General features: G+C 30.0%; 1 protein-coding gene across 3 annotated transcripts in view; it reads right to left on the bottom strand.

The window, feature by feature from the left end:
- LOC126896501 (uncharacterized) overlaps positions 1–19,094 on the bottom strand; it is a 74,307-nt gene extending 55,213 nt beyond the window's left edge. For all 3 annotated transcript variants that reach the window (XM_050669339.1, XM_050669336.1, XM_050669337.1), the window contains exons 1-2: positions 18,757–19,094; positions 16,312–16,357 (exon numbers count right to left, since the gene is read on the bottom strand). In XM_050669339.1, the coding sequence (XP_050525296.1) occupies positions 16,312–16,357; positions 18,757–18,813 (103 nt within the window). In that variant the 5' untranslated portion in view covers positions 18,814–19,094. The remainder of the gene's footprint in view (positions 1–16,311; positions 16,358–18,756) is intronic.
- Between the last annotated feature and the right edge of the window lie 2,387 nt (positions 19,095–21,481).

Raw genomic sequence — 21,481 nt, forward strand, 5'->3', positions numbered from 1 at the left:
AGTGTCTTTTTATTTCTATGCCTTTCCTACTCCAAAAAAGAAATTAACGAACGCTCCAATTGTTTGCATCATAACTCATTCTCCTCCCCATCGAAGTGTTTTCCTTTTTATATGACACTCAAAAGTCAACAAAAAGTGTCTATACAGTTTTTTCTCGGGTGGATTTAGTCCCTCTAGTTTACTTCTGCTAACTCGTTCGTCGTCCTTGTCATATATGAAGCGCCTGTCAATGCTGTATGAAAAACGTAAGTTCACATAAGAGGGAAGCGAAGAAGTCGACGTCTTAACTATAAGAAACGGTTGGAAATAAACGAAACTTATTAAAGTAATTGCATTATACTAAACGTGCTTGTTAGGGTATTTTTCCCATTGCCAATTCACACGTCATTTTCTATTTCATTTGAAAAATGCAAAATTCGACTAAAGTAGTTTTTATTATAAAGAATTCGCATTACTTGTATATTAAACGTCTTTGATACATTTTAGTCGACAGGTGCCTTACGTTTATATTAATAATAATTCATACACCACCATAGTACCTTATACATTATTCGTTAGCCTTCAATTCAAACAGTTTATTTTCACAACTTTAAAAACCAATGAAAAGAAACCCATTAGGTATGCAAAGCATGCCGATATTAAAAGCACCAACAGAGTACCCCTTCTGGTTACTAAACATATTTTGGCTCACCCTAAATGCAGCTGGTTCTTACTTTTGTCAATATTTTTAATTATTCTGAATCGGAACCGCTTTCACGGTTATTAAGGAAAATGAAAAGATAACTGTAATCGTTAAACTTTTTCTCCGAGTTTGAATTGTTTGTCAATTTTTTTTTCTTAAATACTAAAAACTGATTCTTTTCTTTTTACATAAAAATTCGCATATTGATTTATACCACAGTTAAGCATTTAGCAAAAAAAAATGTTGTTTTAGTATTTGAATCGAAAATTATATTTTGTATTTCATATTAACGCTGGGTTAAAAAATCTCCATTCTTGTATTATCCAAAGAAATATGAAACATAAAAAAATTATTTTGGTTTAATTTAATACTGAAATTTTTCAAATAATATTCAAATTGAAGATAAAAAGTATACTATGGTTTATATTGTTTTAATTTATACAACTAAAGTATATTCATTTTTCAATTTTGGGGTTATATGAATAGTGAAAAGTTTTTATTTATACTGCGAGATCTCCAAAATGTAATATTCCAAATAGCCAAAGTGCTTTCTTAACAAAAAATGCCTCCAGGAGATATGTGTTGGAGAGACAAACTGAAATAAAAGCAAAAAATACTCAGGCGTATCTCATTCTCCTATATTTTAATGCATATGAGAATGTATACTTAAAGTGCGTGAGTTTCTCAACGTGCATTTGCTTTATATCGAAAACTTAACAAAGAAGTTTAATGGGTAATTTTTTAAAAACACTTTTAGATAGGTTTTTTAATCAACAACTTCAACTGAAACAGAAGTAAAACTTACGTCACTACATAATATCGCAGTAAAAATTTAATAAGAGATAAGTACGCATTAATTTTAAATAATATTAATAAAAGATTACATTTATTTGAGTAAATAGAACGTTTATGTAGTTGTAATCATAGTAAGTTTTATTTGCCAATAATGTGTTACTTTCTTTTAATTGAACAAGTTAGACTGTTATTATAATATATTTTTCCTTATCTATAATTAATTGCATTAAAAAATATATACAAAGGAATTCCTTTTTAACTTATTTTTACAAACAAAAATTAATCAATAATAAGTTATAATTATTTTATAGAACTTAGATAAATAAGTTTGCTCCTCTAAATGGATGTTCTTATTTTTTATTGATGATATTTTTCACTTAGGCATATACCTAAGTGTATTTTATATAATTCATTTGATATTAATGTATAGCCACAGGTAACACACATTAACTAGTATAATTTTAAAGATATTCATTTGTCTATAAAACATTGGTGATCTAGAGCAGCAATAAACGCTGAAAGTAGAAGAAAAAAATATTGCGAGAAAAACTTTGGTCGGAAGTAGAATGATTAATATAACTTAAAGTTTTGAAAATGAAGGGAGGAGAGAAACTTGGTTATGTGTTTCTCATATAGTTAAGTTTTTAACTTTTGTAAAAATATAAAATTACACGAAACAAACGACTATAGAGTCGTAGATTTTTGTGAGGGTAAATGTCTGAGGACAAATACGACATCTTTAAAAGAATAAAGACATTATCTTTCTAAAGATGGTGGAGAAACAGATTTGATATATGTATGCTTGTAATATTTATTATAGTTACTGTTTTGTGAAAATATTATAATCCAAAAGTCATTTACACTATAAAAACAAATTGATAAACGGCCCTATGTGTATCCATATAAATAATGTGTTATTATTAAATAGCATTGAGAGTTAACAGTTACTTTTTTGTTTGAATAGTTTTTTTAAAAAATAGTATTTTTTTACAACTTACTATGTACACAACTTTTTTGTAAAAATACAATTTTTTTACCATAGACATAACTTTTTATGTGTAACTAAAATCGTTTTCATGAAATACAATGAATAATCATTAATTATCAATGGCACTGATTGTTTTAAAATAGATAGTCTTAAAAAATTGTTAAATAGTAAATAGCAAGGAATTTTGTAATAATACATAATAAGAAATTAGGACAAAATTACTAGTCACATAGAAATAAAACTTAATAAGAATCTTAGTTTTAATGTTACTGAACTGCACTTTTAATTTTAATTAGATTTAAAATTAAGAAAGATGCGTCGAAAAACTAATATCTATAAGAGTCTTATGTTTTCAAAATAGATAACAGACATCGGAAATTATTAAATATACTGTCAGTATTATTTTTGATGATTTCCCTTACAGTGTACTAGATGTGTCAAGTAAGATTTTGATGTATTGTTATAGTTGTTAATGATCTTAATTTAATAAACCTAGACAGTTGCGGCAGACCATGCAAGAATTTTTCATTATAATATCCAACTGTATTTGGTTTGCCGTACTTATCTCCAGCATTCGTGACGGATGTTCGGTGCTTTGTCTCATTCTTAGAGATATTTTATCAATTTTGTATCTATTCAAGATTACCATTGAGGTAACATTCGCGCACTAAGACAATTACAAAGTTTGTTGACGCTTCCCGTGGGTATTTTCTTTATTTGTTTTTTTCCTAATAGCTGTGTCGTTAACATTAGATTATTTTTGGTAAATCAACGAAGTTCTTTGAGACAATGTAATGTATTTACTCAACATGATATTGAATGTTAACGTGCGGCCTCTTGATTTTGTTTTATTAATTAATTAAATTTCAACTCGAACTTAAACAGTAATTAAATAGCAAAATCATTAATTTGCCAATTAAAAAATGTCCCAAAAACCCGATTATACTATTAAATTTTATTGATTTATTCGAAAATATAATTATACTAAAAAGTGTCTCCTTAAAAAGTAACTTTCCAGTTTTCTAAAACATATTCGTATTATTTAAAAAGCTAGAGACTAAATATTATTTGAAAATAAGTTATTTAAAATATTAAACATAATTATTTTAAATATATACGCAGTCATAATTTTTAACATTTAAAACACCAATTCTTAGAAAACATTTTTTATCAAACAAAAAATTATGTAATATTTTATCGTGCAATAATTTGTGAAAAATAAAAAATTATCACGAAAATACTATATAAGTCACCATTTTTCTCGGGTATTATTTTTAATAGCTTTGTAGTGTACATTTTATCTAATGATTGTTTAATATTTTACGGTATAAAATGTTAATATTTTGCACTTAAATATTTGAGTAAAATATTATACGTCTTACTTATTACAAACGCAGTAGTTTAAGATAAAAAAAATATCACAGGCGACGACCTTTACCAACTTTTACTGACGTAACGAGTTAGAATTTAACTCGTTGAAACAAAATTTTAAATAATTTTACTGAAGTTTTGATATTATTGTTAATTTTATTCTTATTCGTAAGAATAATAATACATAACATAATAATATGAAGCGCTCAAAAACACCGTCATTTATTATTAATATTTTAGTATTTAAAATTCATAAGCTCTACCCGAGAAGATTTTGAGATTTTAATAAGCAATTAGATACGAAAAAGGAGAAAAGATTATAGTAAGATGATATTTTCGGTAGCTTAAGTGACTATAAAATACATTATTTTAAATAAAGGAAGAAGACCAAGGATTAGAATAATTTTCAAAATAGCCATTGAGTATAATTGCTGTGAAAAAGGATTAAATTAAGGTAAGATGTTTGACTCTCCGTCCAAAACGTTTTTGCATTAATCTCATTAAAAACTGTACAAATAACGTTTATAAAAATTTATTGATGACATGGTTGAATTATCCATTATAATACACAGAATGATAATAAATATTACACTTACAAACATACATTAGAAAAACTAATTCTATCATCTTACTCATCTGTATGTTGTTAAGTCAAAGGTCGGGAAGTTTGGAAAAATAATATGTTTTGTTTTGGTAATTGAATTGTCGTTTCATTTTCTTTATGTTTTTCCTCCCTCCAAAAAGTGTTTTTCGCACTCACTACCATTACCGTTACCGCACCTCCTGTGCCGGTTCTTTCCAATCAGTACCGCACGATGGCGGTATAAAAAGTTCAATGCATATATAGTTTTCGCATTTTCTCATAGCGAACAGAAAGGGTGGGTGTGTAAAATGTACGTGCTCAGCCTCAGTAATGAAGCCATTGGCGAGTGTAGGGTGATGTTAGCGGCTCAGCTCATTACGTGAATACTGGAGGTGGTACGTTTATTTGGTAAAACGGGCACGTTTAACAAATCGAACTAATCCTCCGTCACAGGTTTGTTTCCGCCATCTCCTTCAATTCACAGGCAAATGCAGACAACGTCCGGTCCGAGTCTACACGCGTACACCAACACCATACTTTTCGGCAGTATTCGTAAGTTGGAGCTCTCGCTACTGTCATCTAAACCGTTATGTTTGTCTTAATAAATAGGCGTGATGGCCAATTAACGAGGCCGTGATTGTCATGGACGGTCGTCGAAAATGTCCCTTATACCAGGGGACAATATTAGAAGTTAACACTCTGAAAAATATGTGACTGAAAACAATAAATGTTATTACTTTAAATTCTTAAAATTGGAGGGTACAACGAGCGTACAGGTTTTCTTTGATTATATGTATTCATATTTTACTGAAAATATATATTTTTTATGGATACTAGCGTGACACGTTAAATAGTTAATATTCATTCACATAATATATGTATAATATATAATTAATTATTTTTAATTAAAAAAAAAAACAACAATTACAATAACAAAATTAAGAATTTTACTTAATATTATGTAAACTAGAGAATATAAGTAATTATAAAATATTTGAGATAAAAATATTAATAATTGATTTATCACGCTGTATTATTAATAAATAGTTGAACAATTGAATCCTTTATACATTTTTCATATGTATTTTCATGTATTCTGTTTATTACATTTTACAAATCAATTAAAACTAAAATATAAGAACAATAGTAATTATTCTGATAGTTATCTTAAATATTGGGTATTAATATTACAATGTAACAACTAACTAATTAACAATAATTTGTTCAAGCAACTTCATATTATTATTGAAGATGGAAAAGAAAATTTGGGGATTACGTAAATTAATCTGATAGTCAATTAAAACGATTATGGAAAATAATGAATATAATCATTATTTTCTACAATGTAAATTTGTATTTATTTTTGGATTAAATTATTTTCATTATAGTGATTCGATAGGCGAATATTGTGTTTATTAACGAAAAATATCTAAAATAATGTTTTAAATATTAAAAATATTTTAACTTATATACATATATATATATATATATATGTATATAAAATTGAGCGGTTTTATCAATTAATCAAAGATTTAGTGTTTTATAGAATTTCAGAATATTAAAACTAAAAAATCACGTAGACAAATGCAAGTACTTTAGACCTCAGCCACGTTTATATATATAAATCATAATGATTATCGTTTCTGGTAATTAGATTTGAAAGAGAAATGGACTTAGGTGTGTGGTCTTTATGAACGACTACATACTTTGGTTATTCAGCACATAATATAATTTATTAGTGGTATGTACAATATTTTTACTAACAATAAGTTGGTTATTTGACGGCATACCGAGATGTTGTGGATTATTTAAATAACAAACTAATCAATTGAAATAGTTAATCGTTTGGTAGGTTATCGGAACCGATACACTTAATTGATCACATTTATGTTTAATATTGTGTATACGAATAAAGATTAATCTTAGGAGTATAATGGCTGTGTTCGTGGGAAAAGAAAAGTTTTTGTCAGAGTGAAAACCAAAGGTCGTTATCAGTTTCCGGTTGGGGGTTAGTCACGTTTAAACCGTTAGACTTACAGACTAAATTCGGCGTCCAGTGATTCTTCTCTTCAATGAAAGCTTATCGATTTTTGGCGTCAATTCTTTTTTTTTTAACGAGTCGAATAAGCTACACGTTCGCTTTCAATTTTGAAGCGTTTTCAACGTAAAACCTTTGTTCCATTTGATCTATTTTACGATTTAAGATTGGAATCCGTGTATACTCCAGTTTTGTTTCCGAAATTCCTGAGGAAATGAAATTCGTTCATCGAAACCTACCGCATATTTCTAATGCAATCAAACGGTCGGTATATCAAGAAACACAAGTTTACGTATCCCGGGCAAAAACGCGACAGATAGCTTTCAGCAAATTAACTTTTGTGTAATGTGGCGCCTTGTAAGGAAAATTTGTTGGCCTATCTTTTATTTACTGGTGAAACACTTGCGCCGAATCCTATCAGGCTTCTTCTTGAGTTTACGGCATGTAGCAACAGGCCGTTCTAAACTTTGTAGGACTTTCCCTTGTGCAAATAGGTAATGGTAACTCGTATGGGTTCACTCAGCTTTTGTAATAAGATTATGTTCGTCAATACTACTTTCGAAACATTTAGTCTAATTAAATTTCGTTTGGCTAGGTGTATATGATAATTTCCTTAGAAAGTTATCCGATATAATAAATCGAGTTTAGAGTTTTATAAAATGTTTGGCATTTTCATTTCACACTTATAAACCCAACCGTTTCTCCACAAAAAAACAATTCGTTATTGCGTATCTACTGAGCAATATATTTTTATTTGCTCCATGTTCGATCCTTATGAACAATTTTATAAGTTCAGTATACCTAATGAATTTACAGTGGCCCACAACTGGTCTGCTATGAATGAATCGTAATGACTCGTGCATATCGGTAGCCTATTAAACGTTTATCTTGGCGCCCGGCAGTCGACTTAGATGTACTGAATTAGACATATATGATAATTTCGGTCGTTTAATATTTCTTGTCGCTATAACAAACACGACGGCGAAATCGAAAGTTCTCATTCTGCACGTACTACAAAGTAACATTATCCAAGGGACCAATAATATCATCCCCTCCATATCTTTTTCATTTACCCCCAACCATTCCACTTTTCGTTTTGAATTTCTTGAATACATTACACCGTTATAATATTATTGGCGTGAAGCAGCCATGATGTATAAAATTGGAATTCAAATCGTGCTTACAGACAAACGTCAAAAGAAAACGCTCGTTATAATAGTGTTCGGAGCTTTTTCTTCTCAAGATTTCATAAAAAAATAAAAACATTTATTATTCGTATTTTAATCCATATACGCGTTAATCCGCCGACTAAGCACACAACTTAAATTACTACTGAGAAGAAACTTTCATACTCGGGATTATTTACCCTCAATTCACATTTTGAGTAATATCAACACAAAATGTCAGTTTTCAGTGTATATTATCTTATTTGTGCAAAGGTCCTTTTAATCCTATTCTTAGAGCGAGAACCTCTTCTTAAACGGATCGTTTGTACTCGTGCTAAAAGGGGCTAAGTATAGAAGTTTCAATTCCCTGCGCTTTCTTAACATTCCTTCATCAAAGTCGTTGCGAAACATAGGTTTGTGTCGATTTACCGACTGCACCTCATTTCTTCTAATTTGTCAATGTATCTATCAGGTTTCTAATGAAGCCTGTCGTTTTCACCGTAATACATTCTTCGAACAGATATAAGCCTTACCGACTTCATTACATTACACTACAATGAACTATATACATATATATAACGTTATAGTTTGTCGGTCGTAAAAATCAAATTATGATTTGACACGTGCACGGCGGCAACATGAGATAGATTTTTTATTTAATTATTTAAACATCCGCCGTTTTTTTTGTCTTTGACAATGACCTACCCAGTGTAATAAAAAAATAATACTTTTACATAAACAACACCAAGTAAAACATTACATTATGTTTGACTTCGGATAGTCCTCTGTATACACTTGCAGCAAATTGATTTTTGATGAGATTTGATAAAATTCACATGTAATTTTTTCATTGCCAACTCTAATAGTTTTCGATAACCCGTCCAAATCAATTCTTTATGTTGTTATCTAGTAAAATATTTTTACTAGCAATATCATAATATACGACGGTCGAGCTTATCGAATTACACAATGCGTACACCGACCTTCTGTTGATCATATCTAACACACTACCTGTTCACAGTGATATCGTATTATCGTAAACAATCAATTACAATATGATTTATGATCGCCAAACCATGAATTTTAATTGACGCCACTACGGCAGAGTTATCTTATTAAAAATAAATTTATTTTTGATGACCCAAGTTTCGGCATTAACAGCATAAAAAAAAAAACGTTACCATTGGGACTGCTAATAGTTAAGATAATTATGTAGAACTAATGATGAAGATAACTTTAATTGTTTCGAAAAATTACCAATATTCTAATTAACAGTTATAATTATTTATATATTGACTTGACGAGTTTGTATTTCTTAGAGTGCAATATTTGTTAATAACAAATTGAGGATTAAGTTACAAATATGTAGACTTGAAAGCCTAAAAGCATTGTGTTGCCACCAAAAATATGCGGTGTGCTACCTTGTTATTATCTAACATATGTAATAGACACGATCATTTCTGCTGAACTGTTCATAAATATGATTACACACGGTTGATGTGTAACATAATATGGATGGATTTTTTAATAATTTATAAATGTAAAAGTATAAGTAAAATTAGTCGACGCAAGGTTGACTTGATGCCCACGCATTACTTTAAACAGATTTATTATACACGTATTTATTGACACATGTAAATTTCATATGGAAAATATATTAGCGAACTAATCATGTTGTTAGATGGCTTTCAAATAGAATATTGGCTATGACCTTAAGATACTGTGGTGAATTTTTACGATGAACATTTAATGAACTTAAATTTTACAGTTATACTATAAAAGTGAGATAACATATATTTGAATATGATGTAAGACTCGGATGACGTTAAAAACGTATGTATCTGTTAGATCTCACAGTAGATATGTTTGGTATTTCATTTTGTTTGATGCATAGTGTAAAATAAAAAACCGTTTTCGAATCCTATAATTTTAGTTCCATTTAATTAACACTAGCCAGGATTAAGGTTGTTTATAATTATTACCAACCAACATGACACACAAAGGAGTAGGGTGGGTAACGTGTGGCTGTTAATTTAATTTTCGTGTCTCAACATAATTCTTGGCGTGGTTGCGAATATGTTCATTTTTTACCCTTCACGTATCACCTATTCAATGAAAGTCAAGGTTTTATAAAGATTACACAGATTAAAAGAATGTGTTTATAGAAATATCACACTTGTTCAAATAATTCATGACGTATATCAAACTTTGCTTAAAATTGTTTCCCTAAATTCATTTGAATATTTTTTCGTGGTTTTAGTTTAGCTTAACGTCAAAATCTTATAAGGCATTTGCTAATCTGTTCGCTCGAATATTCTATTGTTCTCTAAATGAAATCAATAATACACCAATTGTTTATGTAATTAGTAGAAAATTCTAAAACAGATTTATGTTCATGCACTTTTTCGTGTGACAACATTAATAAAAAGTTTTTAAATAATCACCTATATTTTCTAAATCAATCCAAATATTTTTATTTAAGGATATATATATATATATATATATATATATAATTAATTACCATGAGCTACATGTTAAATTTAATTGATTATATTCATATTTTTATTTATCATAATTAGTACAAATAAATTTTGGTGTTGAATCACGATATTCCGATTCTTAAAAAATTCCCACAGAAAAATCATTAATCATTTTTCACAAATTTTTTTTGCTATACTCAAGTACTTTCATTGGAATACATGACGACATTTTTAATTGGTGTTTGAAAATGCATTCAATGGTTTTTACTAATGATTCATTCCTTTTTTAAAGCGATTTATATTTTAGTTTTCTGTATACTTAACTGTATGATTGGAGAAATGTTTTATAGAATGAAAATTGTCGTAAACATCACTTGATTGTTAAGAGCATAGCCAATGTTATCTGGAGTGGGTGTTTCGCCGTATTTGTTCGACAAATATATTTATTGTTACCAATGCGTAAAGGTTTTTTATATGCATATACGACCTTAATATTATTATGAAAATATTGAAATTAAAAATGAACTATAATAATAATCACTGGCGTTAGGTTCAGTGGATTCAGGTGCACATATTTTTTAAATTTGCAGAGCTTGTAAAAGTGGTTTGATGTAAAAGTCTAATAATATTGTGAACGTACGTTTTATTTGATTAAAACAAAATTCAGTTTATTGACATGGGATTTAAAATAACACGACTATAATCGAATGTCATTTGCAAATCCAATTGATTTGAATTTAGCTTGGAAAAAAACAAAAACGTCTTCAATAAAAACCACAACAAAAGCATTCTTTTTAAATAAAATCTAAAAAAAAACATTATTTTGTAATAATGCAGTTATTTTGAAAACTAACACATAATGTTTTTTATTGAGACAGTCGAAGTTTTTATTTATTAAAACAAAACAATTGCAGTCGAACAGAAAATATGTACATCGCAAGGTCTCCAATCTCACCGATATTGTGAAAATTNAATACATGACGACATTTTTAATTGGTGTTTGAAAATGCATTCAATGGTTTTTACTAATGATTCATTCCTTTTTTAAAGCGATTTATATTTTAGTTTTCTGTATACTTAACTGTATGATTGGAGAAATGTTTTATAGAATGAAAATTGTCGTAAACATCACTTGATTGTTAAGAGCATAGCCAATGTTATCTGGAGTGGGTGTTTCGCCGTATTTGTTCGACAAATATATTTATTGTTACCAATGCGTAAAGGTTTTTTATATGCATATACGACCTTAATATTATTATGAAAATATTGAAATTAAAAATGAACTATAATAATAATCACTGGCGTTAGGTTCAGTGGATTCAGGTGCACATATTTTTTAAATTTGCAGAGCTTGTAAAAGTGGTTTGATGTAAAAGTCTAATAATATTGTGAACGTACGTTTTATTTGATTAAAACAAAATTCAGTTTATTGACATGGGATTTAAAATAACACGACTATAATCGAATGTCATTTGCAAATCCAATTGATTTGAATTTAGCTTGGAAAAAAACAAAAACGTCTTCAATAAAAACCACAACAAAAGCATTCTTTTTAAATAAAATCTAAAAAAAAACATTATTTTGTAATAATGCAGTTATTTTGAAAACTAACACATAATGTTTTTTATTGAGACAGTCGAAGTTTTTATTTATTAAAACAAAACAATTGCAGTCGAACAGAAAATATGTACATCGCAAGGTCTCCAATCTCACCGATATTGTGAAAATTCTGAAATTCCGACACCATTATTTCGGTACATTCAGCCATCGAGGGGTTTAGCGATTTTAGTTAGAAATTCAACGCCTCATTGTAGTCTTTGTTTAGACAATAAAAAATCTACAAGAACCCCAATATAACCACCTACAGGGGTTTTCTAAACAATATTGGTGTTATGTTACACATATTTATAACATATTATGTATTACTAGTATTATCCATTATATTTTAGGACGTTAACAAGCTATCCAATAGCGTAAAGCAAATACAAATACTTTTAGAACGACTATAAAATTTAGAAACACTAAAAATAAACGTAAAAAAAAAGCCAAACAAAATGTTCTGTAATTGTTCTCTCCGATTGGTTTAGAGATATTGTCTTTTCGAATAAAAATAAGAAAGTATGTAATACTTGGGAGTCGAGTACATAATTTACCTTTATCTTGCCGTTGTGAAATGCATAACAATAATATTATTACCATATACTATATACTACTGCTACATGTGAATAACATGAAACAGTAAAAAAAACTTTGTTTAATCCCACTACACGTTATTATTTATACAGCTTCAGACCATTTTATAAAATTATGGATAGAACAGCGAAACGACTTTGAATACAAATGTGACTACCAAACACAAAAGCTGTTAAGAATATTTGTGATACTGTATTGAGATTCTTATAGCAAATGAATAATTAATGATTTTCAATAAAATTATTTAATTAATTATTACAAAAAAGTAAAAATATATACGCATATTATTTAGCCAAAATGTTCAATATTGACCTACTACAATAACTTGAAACTGTTTGCATGATTTATTACCAAGTACGATAAATATTAATAATCACTTCTAGACAAAAATATTTAAATACGTTTAAAAGTACACATTTTAAGAGCTAAGTCACGGTGAATAATAGTAATACTCGATACAATATAACTGAGTATCTGAATTGAACTCTATAGAGAAATTATCACGTATTGGTATTATAATGTAAAAAAAAGGATAACTTCAACAGATCTGTTAGGATATTATGCACATATATTATTGAGAACTCGCTGGGAATTTGCTGGTCTTCCAGTGATCTCAGGAATTTATTATACAGCGGCGGGGGCGTTATGCTCGTGCAATAATTTAAAGATAACGTCTGCAACACTCTTGTTTAGTACGTTAAGCTGTAGGGTGGTAAGGGCAAAGGAAGTGCTATGCGAACTGAAAATTGTCTTCAATGACCACGGTTTCGTTCCACGCAAATGATTCACAAACAACAATATAAAACAATATATATATTACTGTGACCTATGTACATAATACACATTTTTTTTTAATGCCGAGGGTGTAGGCAAACTATACAGCATCCTGGTAAATTTATGGGACACGCGCGACCGAAAATTTGCGCGAAGGCAATAAATTAAAATAACTATCTCTCTTTCCGATTTCACCGGAATTCTATTTGTAAAGTTTTGACTAGAGTATAACATTACATGCAATTTTCAAGTGATTATTATATTCGGAAAAGTGAAATACCATGTGTAACTTTATAAACATACGAGTTCTCACATTGGATCTCTGAAATCGAATAGCGAAGTAATAAAACTTAAATCTATGGTCGAGTAAGATTTACATTATCGGTGTCATTAAGCATTGATATAATTACAAACGTGAAATTTAAAACGAGAACATTGAACCGTTGTCCGTAGATACCTTGCTCTGACGTTGTAATCAGGTATCTAACCGATATAATTACCTGAAAGTATAGTTATAGAGTTTTAATATGCTCAAGTCCGAATGGCAGGAGATAATCATTATTTTTACGGTGAATTATTTGTCTTTAGCCCTACTCCTCTTATCGATAGAAATTTCGTTGTATTATATTTTATCTAAATTGATAACATAAAATTATTGTTGTTTTATGCATAATCATAGGTATAATTATTCTTCGCGAACACGTCCCCTCGAGCTCTAAAATATTTTCAACGCACCCTGGTCGTGTGAGCTACATTATTAAACTACACACATTCACTGTGTTATTACACTTACAGCATATATTAATATTTATGAACTGGCAAACAAAATCGCCGAGTATAAAACATGCGTTAATTTGGCATACGTGTATTTTAGATGCAATAAAAAAAAACTGTTATAATATTCACAACAATAGTCATGCACATATATATATATATATTATATTGAACGAATTATGATAGTTTTAACCGTTAATATGTTGCTCTATTGTCTTGACAAATGTTTTTTATGTCACGGCCTTTTAAATACCCATGAATTAAACAAAATTGCCAAATTGATTAGTTGAAACAATTTTATATCGACTTTTGTGAAATTTATTTAATTGATGTTTGACAGCAAAAGTCAATGGATCATGATATTAGCACCTCTATCGCCAAACAAAATTAATTATTAGTTGGCTGCTGTTTTGCACGTCACTGTAAAAATTCGTTCCCCACGTCATTTAACGATATCTAACGCAAAACCGTATAGGTTTTTACGCCCGTTGGCGTTTATGATTCGTTGCGTACACCTATACACAACAACAATATGCACATACTTTTGTTTTTTCACACGGATGCCAGACACCGTGTGAAGGGAATGTCGCTTACGTATTGATAAATCAAATAAAAACAAAACAGAATATTTTTCTGAAAATTTGATTTGGTCGAAATTACATCAGATTTATCTACTTCAAAGTTCCAAGAAGAATACTTGTTAGATGAAAATAAAATAAACGCATTCAGCAAATTAATGTAGTTATCACAGTGTTTGATACGAACATTATTGAAATATTTCATTTTGCATTACAAACATCGACAATAATTACTTGATAAACAAATAATTTGACTAATAGTAATATTTTAATTTAAAAATATTGTTATAGAAGCCTTCAGGTATTTTTACGAAAATTAGCTGAATAACGTTCATTGCCATAAAGTATGTGTTTTGGTGAAGGTTTTTACTTTAAACAAAAGTTCTGCGTACATTAGCGTAAAGCTTTATGTTCTATGAAAGTACAATATAGACGTGATGTATAGTTGAGAGTATTCGTTTTATTGTTCAGAAAAACAAACATAGGGAACACGAAGCGCGTAATTAAAAATTAGAAAATAAGCATAATAAGGTATCGTTTTGAAATAACGTCCGAGAGATTTTACTACAAGATTGAATAGTCATACTTGAGACTACAATAATGAATTAAAAAAGACTGACGGATATAGAGGGTTTAGCACGACAGTTGCTGAAGGCAACACAGAAACTGGTAAGGACAATATCAATGAACTCGGATCGTTATGGTCGATCCCAAGTGGAAAATTCAGATAAATCAATTTGTCCCGGCTTGGACGAGCTTTTGTTCCCCAAAACTAGCATTTTTAGTAATAATTATCTAAAGGCTGCACGTGTCAGAATTGATTAAACGAACAAGTCAAATTTTGAGTACTGTAACAATTTCAACAATACTGATTGATGAAGGTATTGACGTTACAATCTTAGAGATAATATAGTTTAAGTATATATGATGTGATAATTGAAAATAATTTCATAATTACGTTTACCAAAAAACAAATTGTAATAATTATTTATTAATTCTAATGTTTTATTCTCCAAAAAACAATTTAAAGTACATTGACACTTCTTCAAGTCTACTTTACTGCGAAGCTAAATTAATTGAGTACAATTCACCTCTTGTTTAAACATTAAGTTGACTAATAATTCTATTTTTAATTGAATATTTGTTAAATTAGATAAAGCGTTTTTAATTGCGTATATTTTCTAAACTGTGAGTTCCACAAAACAATATTGTACGAGATATAAAAAGCATATTGATGTTTTTAACACTGTATTTTGTAACATAATGTTGAAACAATAACACAATTAACCTATGCGTTCTATCTTGTGATTGGGGTAGCCGCATGCTGTTGTCGCCCAAATACATAATTACGGGACAGACTCCCTACAGGGGATTACATATTATTATAAATACAAAGAGTACACGCTAGAAGTGTATAAGTAGTATATTTTGAAAATAAATTGTCACGATTAGGCTAGTAGTAGAATGAGTATATAGCGTTTTATGCAAATTAGGTAGTACGTCTGCCACCGTTGAGTTTTTGAAGACTGCCAGGTGCAAGTGGCTTATGCGACAGACAATATATGTTTAATTTAAACAACAGCACTCGCACGTGTACATAAATATATTGAAGACATTGTTACAATGTGTATTAAAGTGAACTATTATGTTGTAATAATATTTGTGTATAAGCGAACAAGTTTTCTTTGAGGGTGGCCTGCTCGTTGACTCCCTTGACTTTGTCAGGCATCATGCGGGCAATATCGAGATTAGGTCGAATACTAGCCGTTAGCTGATTGTGGGTGTTGTTATTATATTAATATTGCGCAAAGCACCAAAGAACCGAGTAGACACTAAAAATACTGCAAATGCATGATTTGTATTGAAATAAAATCGTGATTAGTATTTACCTGCAACAGGAGATAGCTTTCGCATCACGCACCACCTGGATTTCCACTATAAAATAATAGACAAATAATTATTAACTATATTAATATATATATATATATATATATGTGTAATTTCTAAAGTGTATATAAAATGTAATTATGCGGGCATAACAACTTGACGTTTTTTTTTTATAAAATTTTAAATAATTAATATTCTGAAATGCGTTTTCTTTGAAAAAAATATTTGAAAAATTATATAATTCATAATGTAATTTGCATAATCTACAACCGTGAGTTATGCAGGTACAAAATGAAATGCAAAAAACTAGGACATATTATATTGCAAAAAGAAACTAGAATAAAGTAAAGTGAGAGGATGCATTGCTTGTATTATTTCAAAGTAAAAAATTAATTATGTTATAAAATGTTAGTATCGGGTGCCACTTATATTTCAGTTGACCAAATAATTAACTTATGGCTTGTTACAGTTAAGGCGGAATTAAAGGAGGCGATTACAGATAGTAATCGGCGGTATACTTAATTCAAAGGGATCCACACAAAATAATTGCACTCAGGGGTATTAGTCAATGTCTTCCGCTATCGTTTATGTCCTTCTATTTTTAATTTGCATCTAACCCGACGTGTTAGGACACACAGGAAGTGTCATCGTTCGCGCGGTTTTCTGGGCGGAGAAAATTTATAATAACGCTGTATGTGTGAGCACCCAAATAATGATAATATTGAAATAGGCATGTGCGATGCAGAGAGATAAAAATAAATGGTATTAGTTTAGTCAATGGGATATACGGTACTGTGTGATGATGCTTTAAGTTGAAAATCTTGGCGAACACTTAATAATATTGAATCAAAGAATGCGGCTGGAAGTGTTGAAGTCTATTACGGTGAAAGGTTAATTTTTGCTGTGGTCCAACAAGTTTATGTTAGGAATAAAAAAAAAATACAAAACCATTGTCGATAGCGTTTTGTAACAAATCAAAGGCAGTAATTTATCGTCTGTCGATAAAAAACAAAAATAAATAAATAAACAGGCGCGGTGTAGCCATTGAATTATCGTTTTACGTCCCAGAATCTGACCAAAACATATTTCATTAATAATATTGTGCGGGTCTCGTATATTCCTTTAGTTTCTTTCGCTTTTAAGGGTATTCCCTTTTTTTCTACACAAGATCATACCTACTTCCTCACTACTCCAATTTTATGTTAAGATCTCTGGGGAAGAAACAGACCGTGTAAACGACAACCAATTGGACCTTTTTTTTTGTTATTCTAGCTATTTTCGGCGTGTTAAAGTGGCCAATGCAATTTGATATCGAACAATTTTTGACAGCAATACTATGAATACATTATAATATTATCTCAGTCACACGAAAACTGTGTTAGGTCTATTGGCTTATTGTTACGTTTAAAAAATTAGGCCGTACCACTAACCAATTTTCACACCCAACCCGATCAAATTCACAACCATTAGGTTAGATCAGTATTTTTTTAATTTTATTACAAAAAATAATTTTTAAAATAATTGATTAAGGAATTTTATAATTCAGTACTTACACGTATAAGAAGTAATTATGTAACCAATTGCAAAATAGAAGTGATTATATGTATATAAAAATTGTTTTTTGAGTAAACATCAAAATTTCAAAATATTCGCCAAAGTGACTCCAACGCGCTATAATAAAGTCATGATCTTGTTAAAATTACTTTTGATTGAGGTAAGGAGATCCTTTTAGATGAATAGCAAAGTTGCCGAAAAATTTCAGGCTTCTACAATACATTATCTTTAGTGTAAATTGGGTAAGTAGAATTTAGTATATAGTAATAGTAAAAAAAATAGTACCTAAAAAATATGTACGAGTGTTACATAACTCAATATATTAGCATTTAACCCTTCTAGGTCATGTCCTAGTTTTTTAACAAAAATTAGTCGGTATGAAATCAATATTTTTAAATTGCATAACGTCACACAGGTTTTATACTTTTTTTATCCCTAATATACACGTAGTTTGACAATTAAGTAAATATTTTACACGGTTAGAAATGTAATTAGGATAAAAAAGATGTAGCTGAAATTAATACTTGTTATAAGTTAATACTAATGAATCGATTATAAGCGATAGGAATTAGTGAGCGTATGCAAAGCATATTAGGAGGCCAACAGTTTTTGTTTATTATCAGATAGAAATTCGCAGAATCAACAGTTAAGTGGAAATGACAAATTCTCGGGGTATTCGGTTCGGACGTGGCAAACCGGTTTGCGAACGCAAATCGAACGAGGTACATAGATATCATCTTAAATATTTGCACTTGTATTTTGGGGGCTGGAATGTTCGTTAAGGATATGGTTTTTTGGATACACAAAGGATTTGAAGTGGATTAGTGCGCGCACATTTATATGGATTATTTCAAATAAACATGAAACTCATTATAATTAATAATTACACTTACTTTCTTTCCATCCCGAAACTTGACAGTACCTTCGATGACCGTGTTGAAATCCGTCATTCTATTGACACTCACGCAACTTACACTAATTAATAAAAAATTACTGCACGGAATTAAAACATTCGCACAGTTTACTCACATGGCACCATCGAATGAAAAAAAAAACGTCGCACTCCATAAAATCATCGATTACTATATCGTTGAAACACTTGAAACATTTAAGTCAAGGAAAAACTTAAAAAATTCGCAAGTTTCGCACGTTTTGTCGCGGACTGACGATCGGTCGGTCATGAACACGACGAGACCACGCGACTCGGTGAACGCAGCCAGACTGGTCGCGCGCGCGCTGCCGCCTCCACCAGAGAGTCGAACGTCACCACCACCCGCCGTCCGGTAACGGCGTCTAACAACCCTGTGCGTTATAATATTCTTATTATTTCACCGACCTCCTCCCAAATTTCTGCAACGATACGTCTTGGACCCGCGGCTTGTACACAACAACACAATGGCTTTTAGCCGGACCGTAGGTACAAACAACTTCGACAAAAGCACAATTACATGCCGGTGGCGCACGTGTGTACTTATGGAACGATAAAATGCGCCGGGTCCAATAAGGGGAGAATACGAGTGCCGGAACAGTTTTTTTTTTACTTATAGTTACGCGTGAATAAAACATACAGTTAAAAGCGAATATCTTTTCTTTTTGGCTAACGGGCTTATGTTCTCCAGACATTTTTCGAGCGCACAATTGACCGTATTAAACTTATCTGAGCTAAATGCCACGTCGAATTTTTGTTTTGTTTATTTTGCCACTTTTGATTTTCGTCTACGAAAATTTATACTTTCAACTATCTTTTGTCCAAATAGTCTAGACTCGTAAAAGTCCATAGAGTTAATTTATACTGAGACGTTTTGAAGTTGAATCGTAATGAGAACAATTTTCGTCTACTTTAACGAAACAAAGCTCTTTAGAGTTTGTTAACTTATTAAAATTATGAGCAGTTTTTATTTAAAGCAATACCTTTTTGAATAGTTCAGTAAAATGAGTTCACGAAAAACATAATTAAAGAGATACATTCAATTTGAATCAATGATCATCTGACACTATTTACCTTGATTTACAGGTATCAATTAATTTGAATAATACATGATAATTATAAAATGGAACTACAGTTTAAGATTTTAAGTAGATATCATCATATTATTTGACTAATATAATTAAAGTGCAAAATAAATTTAAATACGTAAGATGATAATATCGAACAGAATACTCAATTGCGGAGAACGCTGACAAGTAAAACTCTAGAAATCATAACAATTTTCATTTTTCTTCGTTTCGGCAGATTATATGTAATATCAAGAACGTCAAGCGTTTCGGAAGCATAATATATCACTCGTTACGCCATCTGAATTTCTTAAGCTTTTGAGCAATGATGACAACGATAAATTTCCTTTTGAGAGTCGTCAGTGTACTCCATGCTGGTTGTTTTCTTTAAGTACGGAAAATGTTTAGGATAGCGGTTATAATATCCGGGCGCCTTCTTAGTGGGCTTTGGCTATGCACTACCACAGGGCGTCTTCGGACAAACGTACCACCCGGGAGAGAATAATAAAACAATTACTATATCAAAGTAAAACAGTAAGCAGTAATAACGTTATTTATTAGGAGATATCCTATAAACAGACACTATTAGAAAATGCTGGATTGTAACTATATGAATAGTAATTATGATTTTTTCCTTCTTTTAAAAACACAGTATTTGTAATCGAAAAACAGATTGGTCATTTATTGCTTTATCTATATAATAGCGTTCCGATTAAACGGCATTCACACCGGATTATCTGTTCAACAATGTTTTATGTTGTACATTTATACAAGTAAACGGATTACCATAGATTTACACGCAGTCATTACAATAATATTTACCACTGATATTCGACTAGTGGTTAGGTTTCAAACGATGGTGGTGGTCTCGGGTGATAATTCCTTGGAATCGAATAGGTTGACCACCAGCGAAAAGTCAACGAATTTACCTCGGCCGTTGAGAAATCACTAAGAGGTGCATATATCTCTTAGCTTTGCTATGCAAAACATCAAATATTAAATTAGTGTTTTTTATACTCCGTTATTACGGTCAATGGTCGTTATTTATATGACTAAAATGAAACGTGAACACGATATATACTAAATGAATTAGTCCTCGGGAAAATTACATGGAAACTTTGCTCTGTACCTTACTGTACATAGTACAGTCACACGAGAAAAATTTATTAAAATAATATATGATATTTAAGGTAACGAAAAATCAGTTATCATTACGATATTTGTTTCATAAATATTTAAAATTAAATATAAATTTCATAAGACAAACGTGATAGTATAGAAATATATAAACTATATACGCTATCTAGCTGAAATTTCAGGCTCTAAATTATTCAGTTAATATTATTAGTATTTTAAATTTGTATGATGATCATTATTGTAAGTTGAAAATAATTTTTTAGCTTCGATGCGATGCTGAGAAGGTATTAATTTTACTATATATATATCTTAAATTAAAGCTAATGTAATATACTTTATAATGGTAAAAAAAAAATTCGGACTTTATTTTATCTTCATGGTAAAAACAGACATTAAACTTAATAAAAAAAATACGATTTTTGTAAAACAATTCTTTTTTATATTTTTAACTTTATAATGCTATAACTTTTTGAAAGATGTATGGAT

This window comes from Daktulosphaira vitifoliae, unplaced genomic scaffold (assembly GCF_025091365.1).
Source record: "Daktulosphaira vitifoliae isolate Bord-2020 unplaced genomic scaffold, ASM2509136v1 Scaffold_1, whole genome shotgun sequence".
Classification (NCBI taxonomy): Eukaryota; Metazoa; Arthropoda; class Insecta; order Hemiptera; family Phylloxeridae; genus Daktulosphaira; species Daktulosphaira vitifoliae.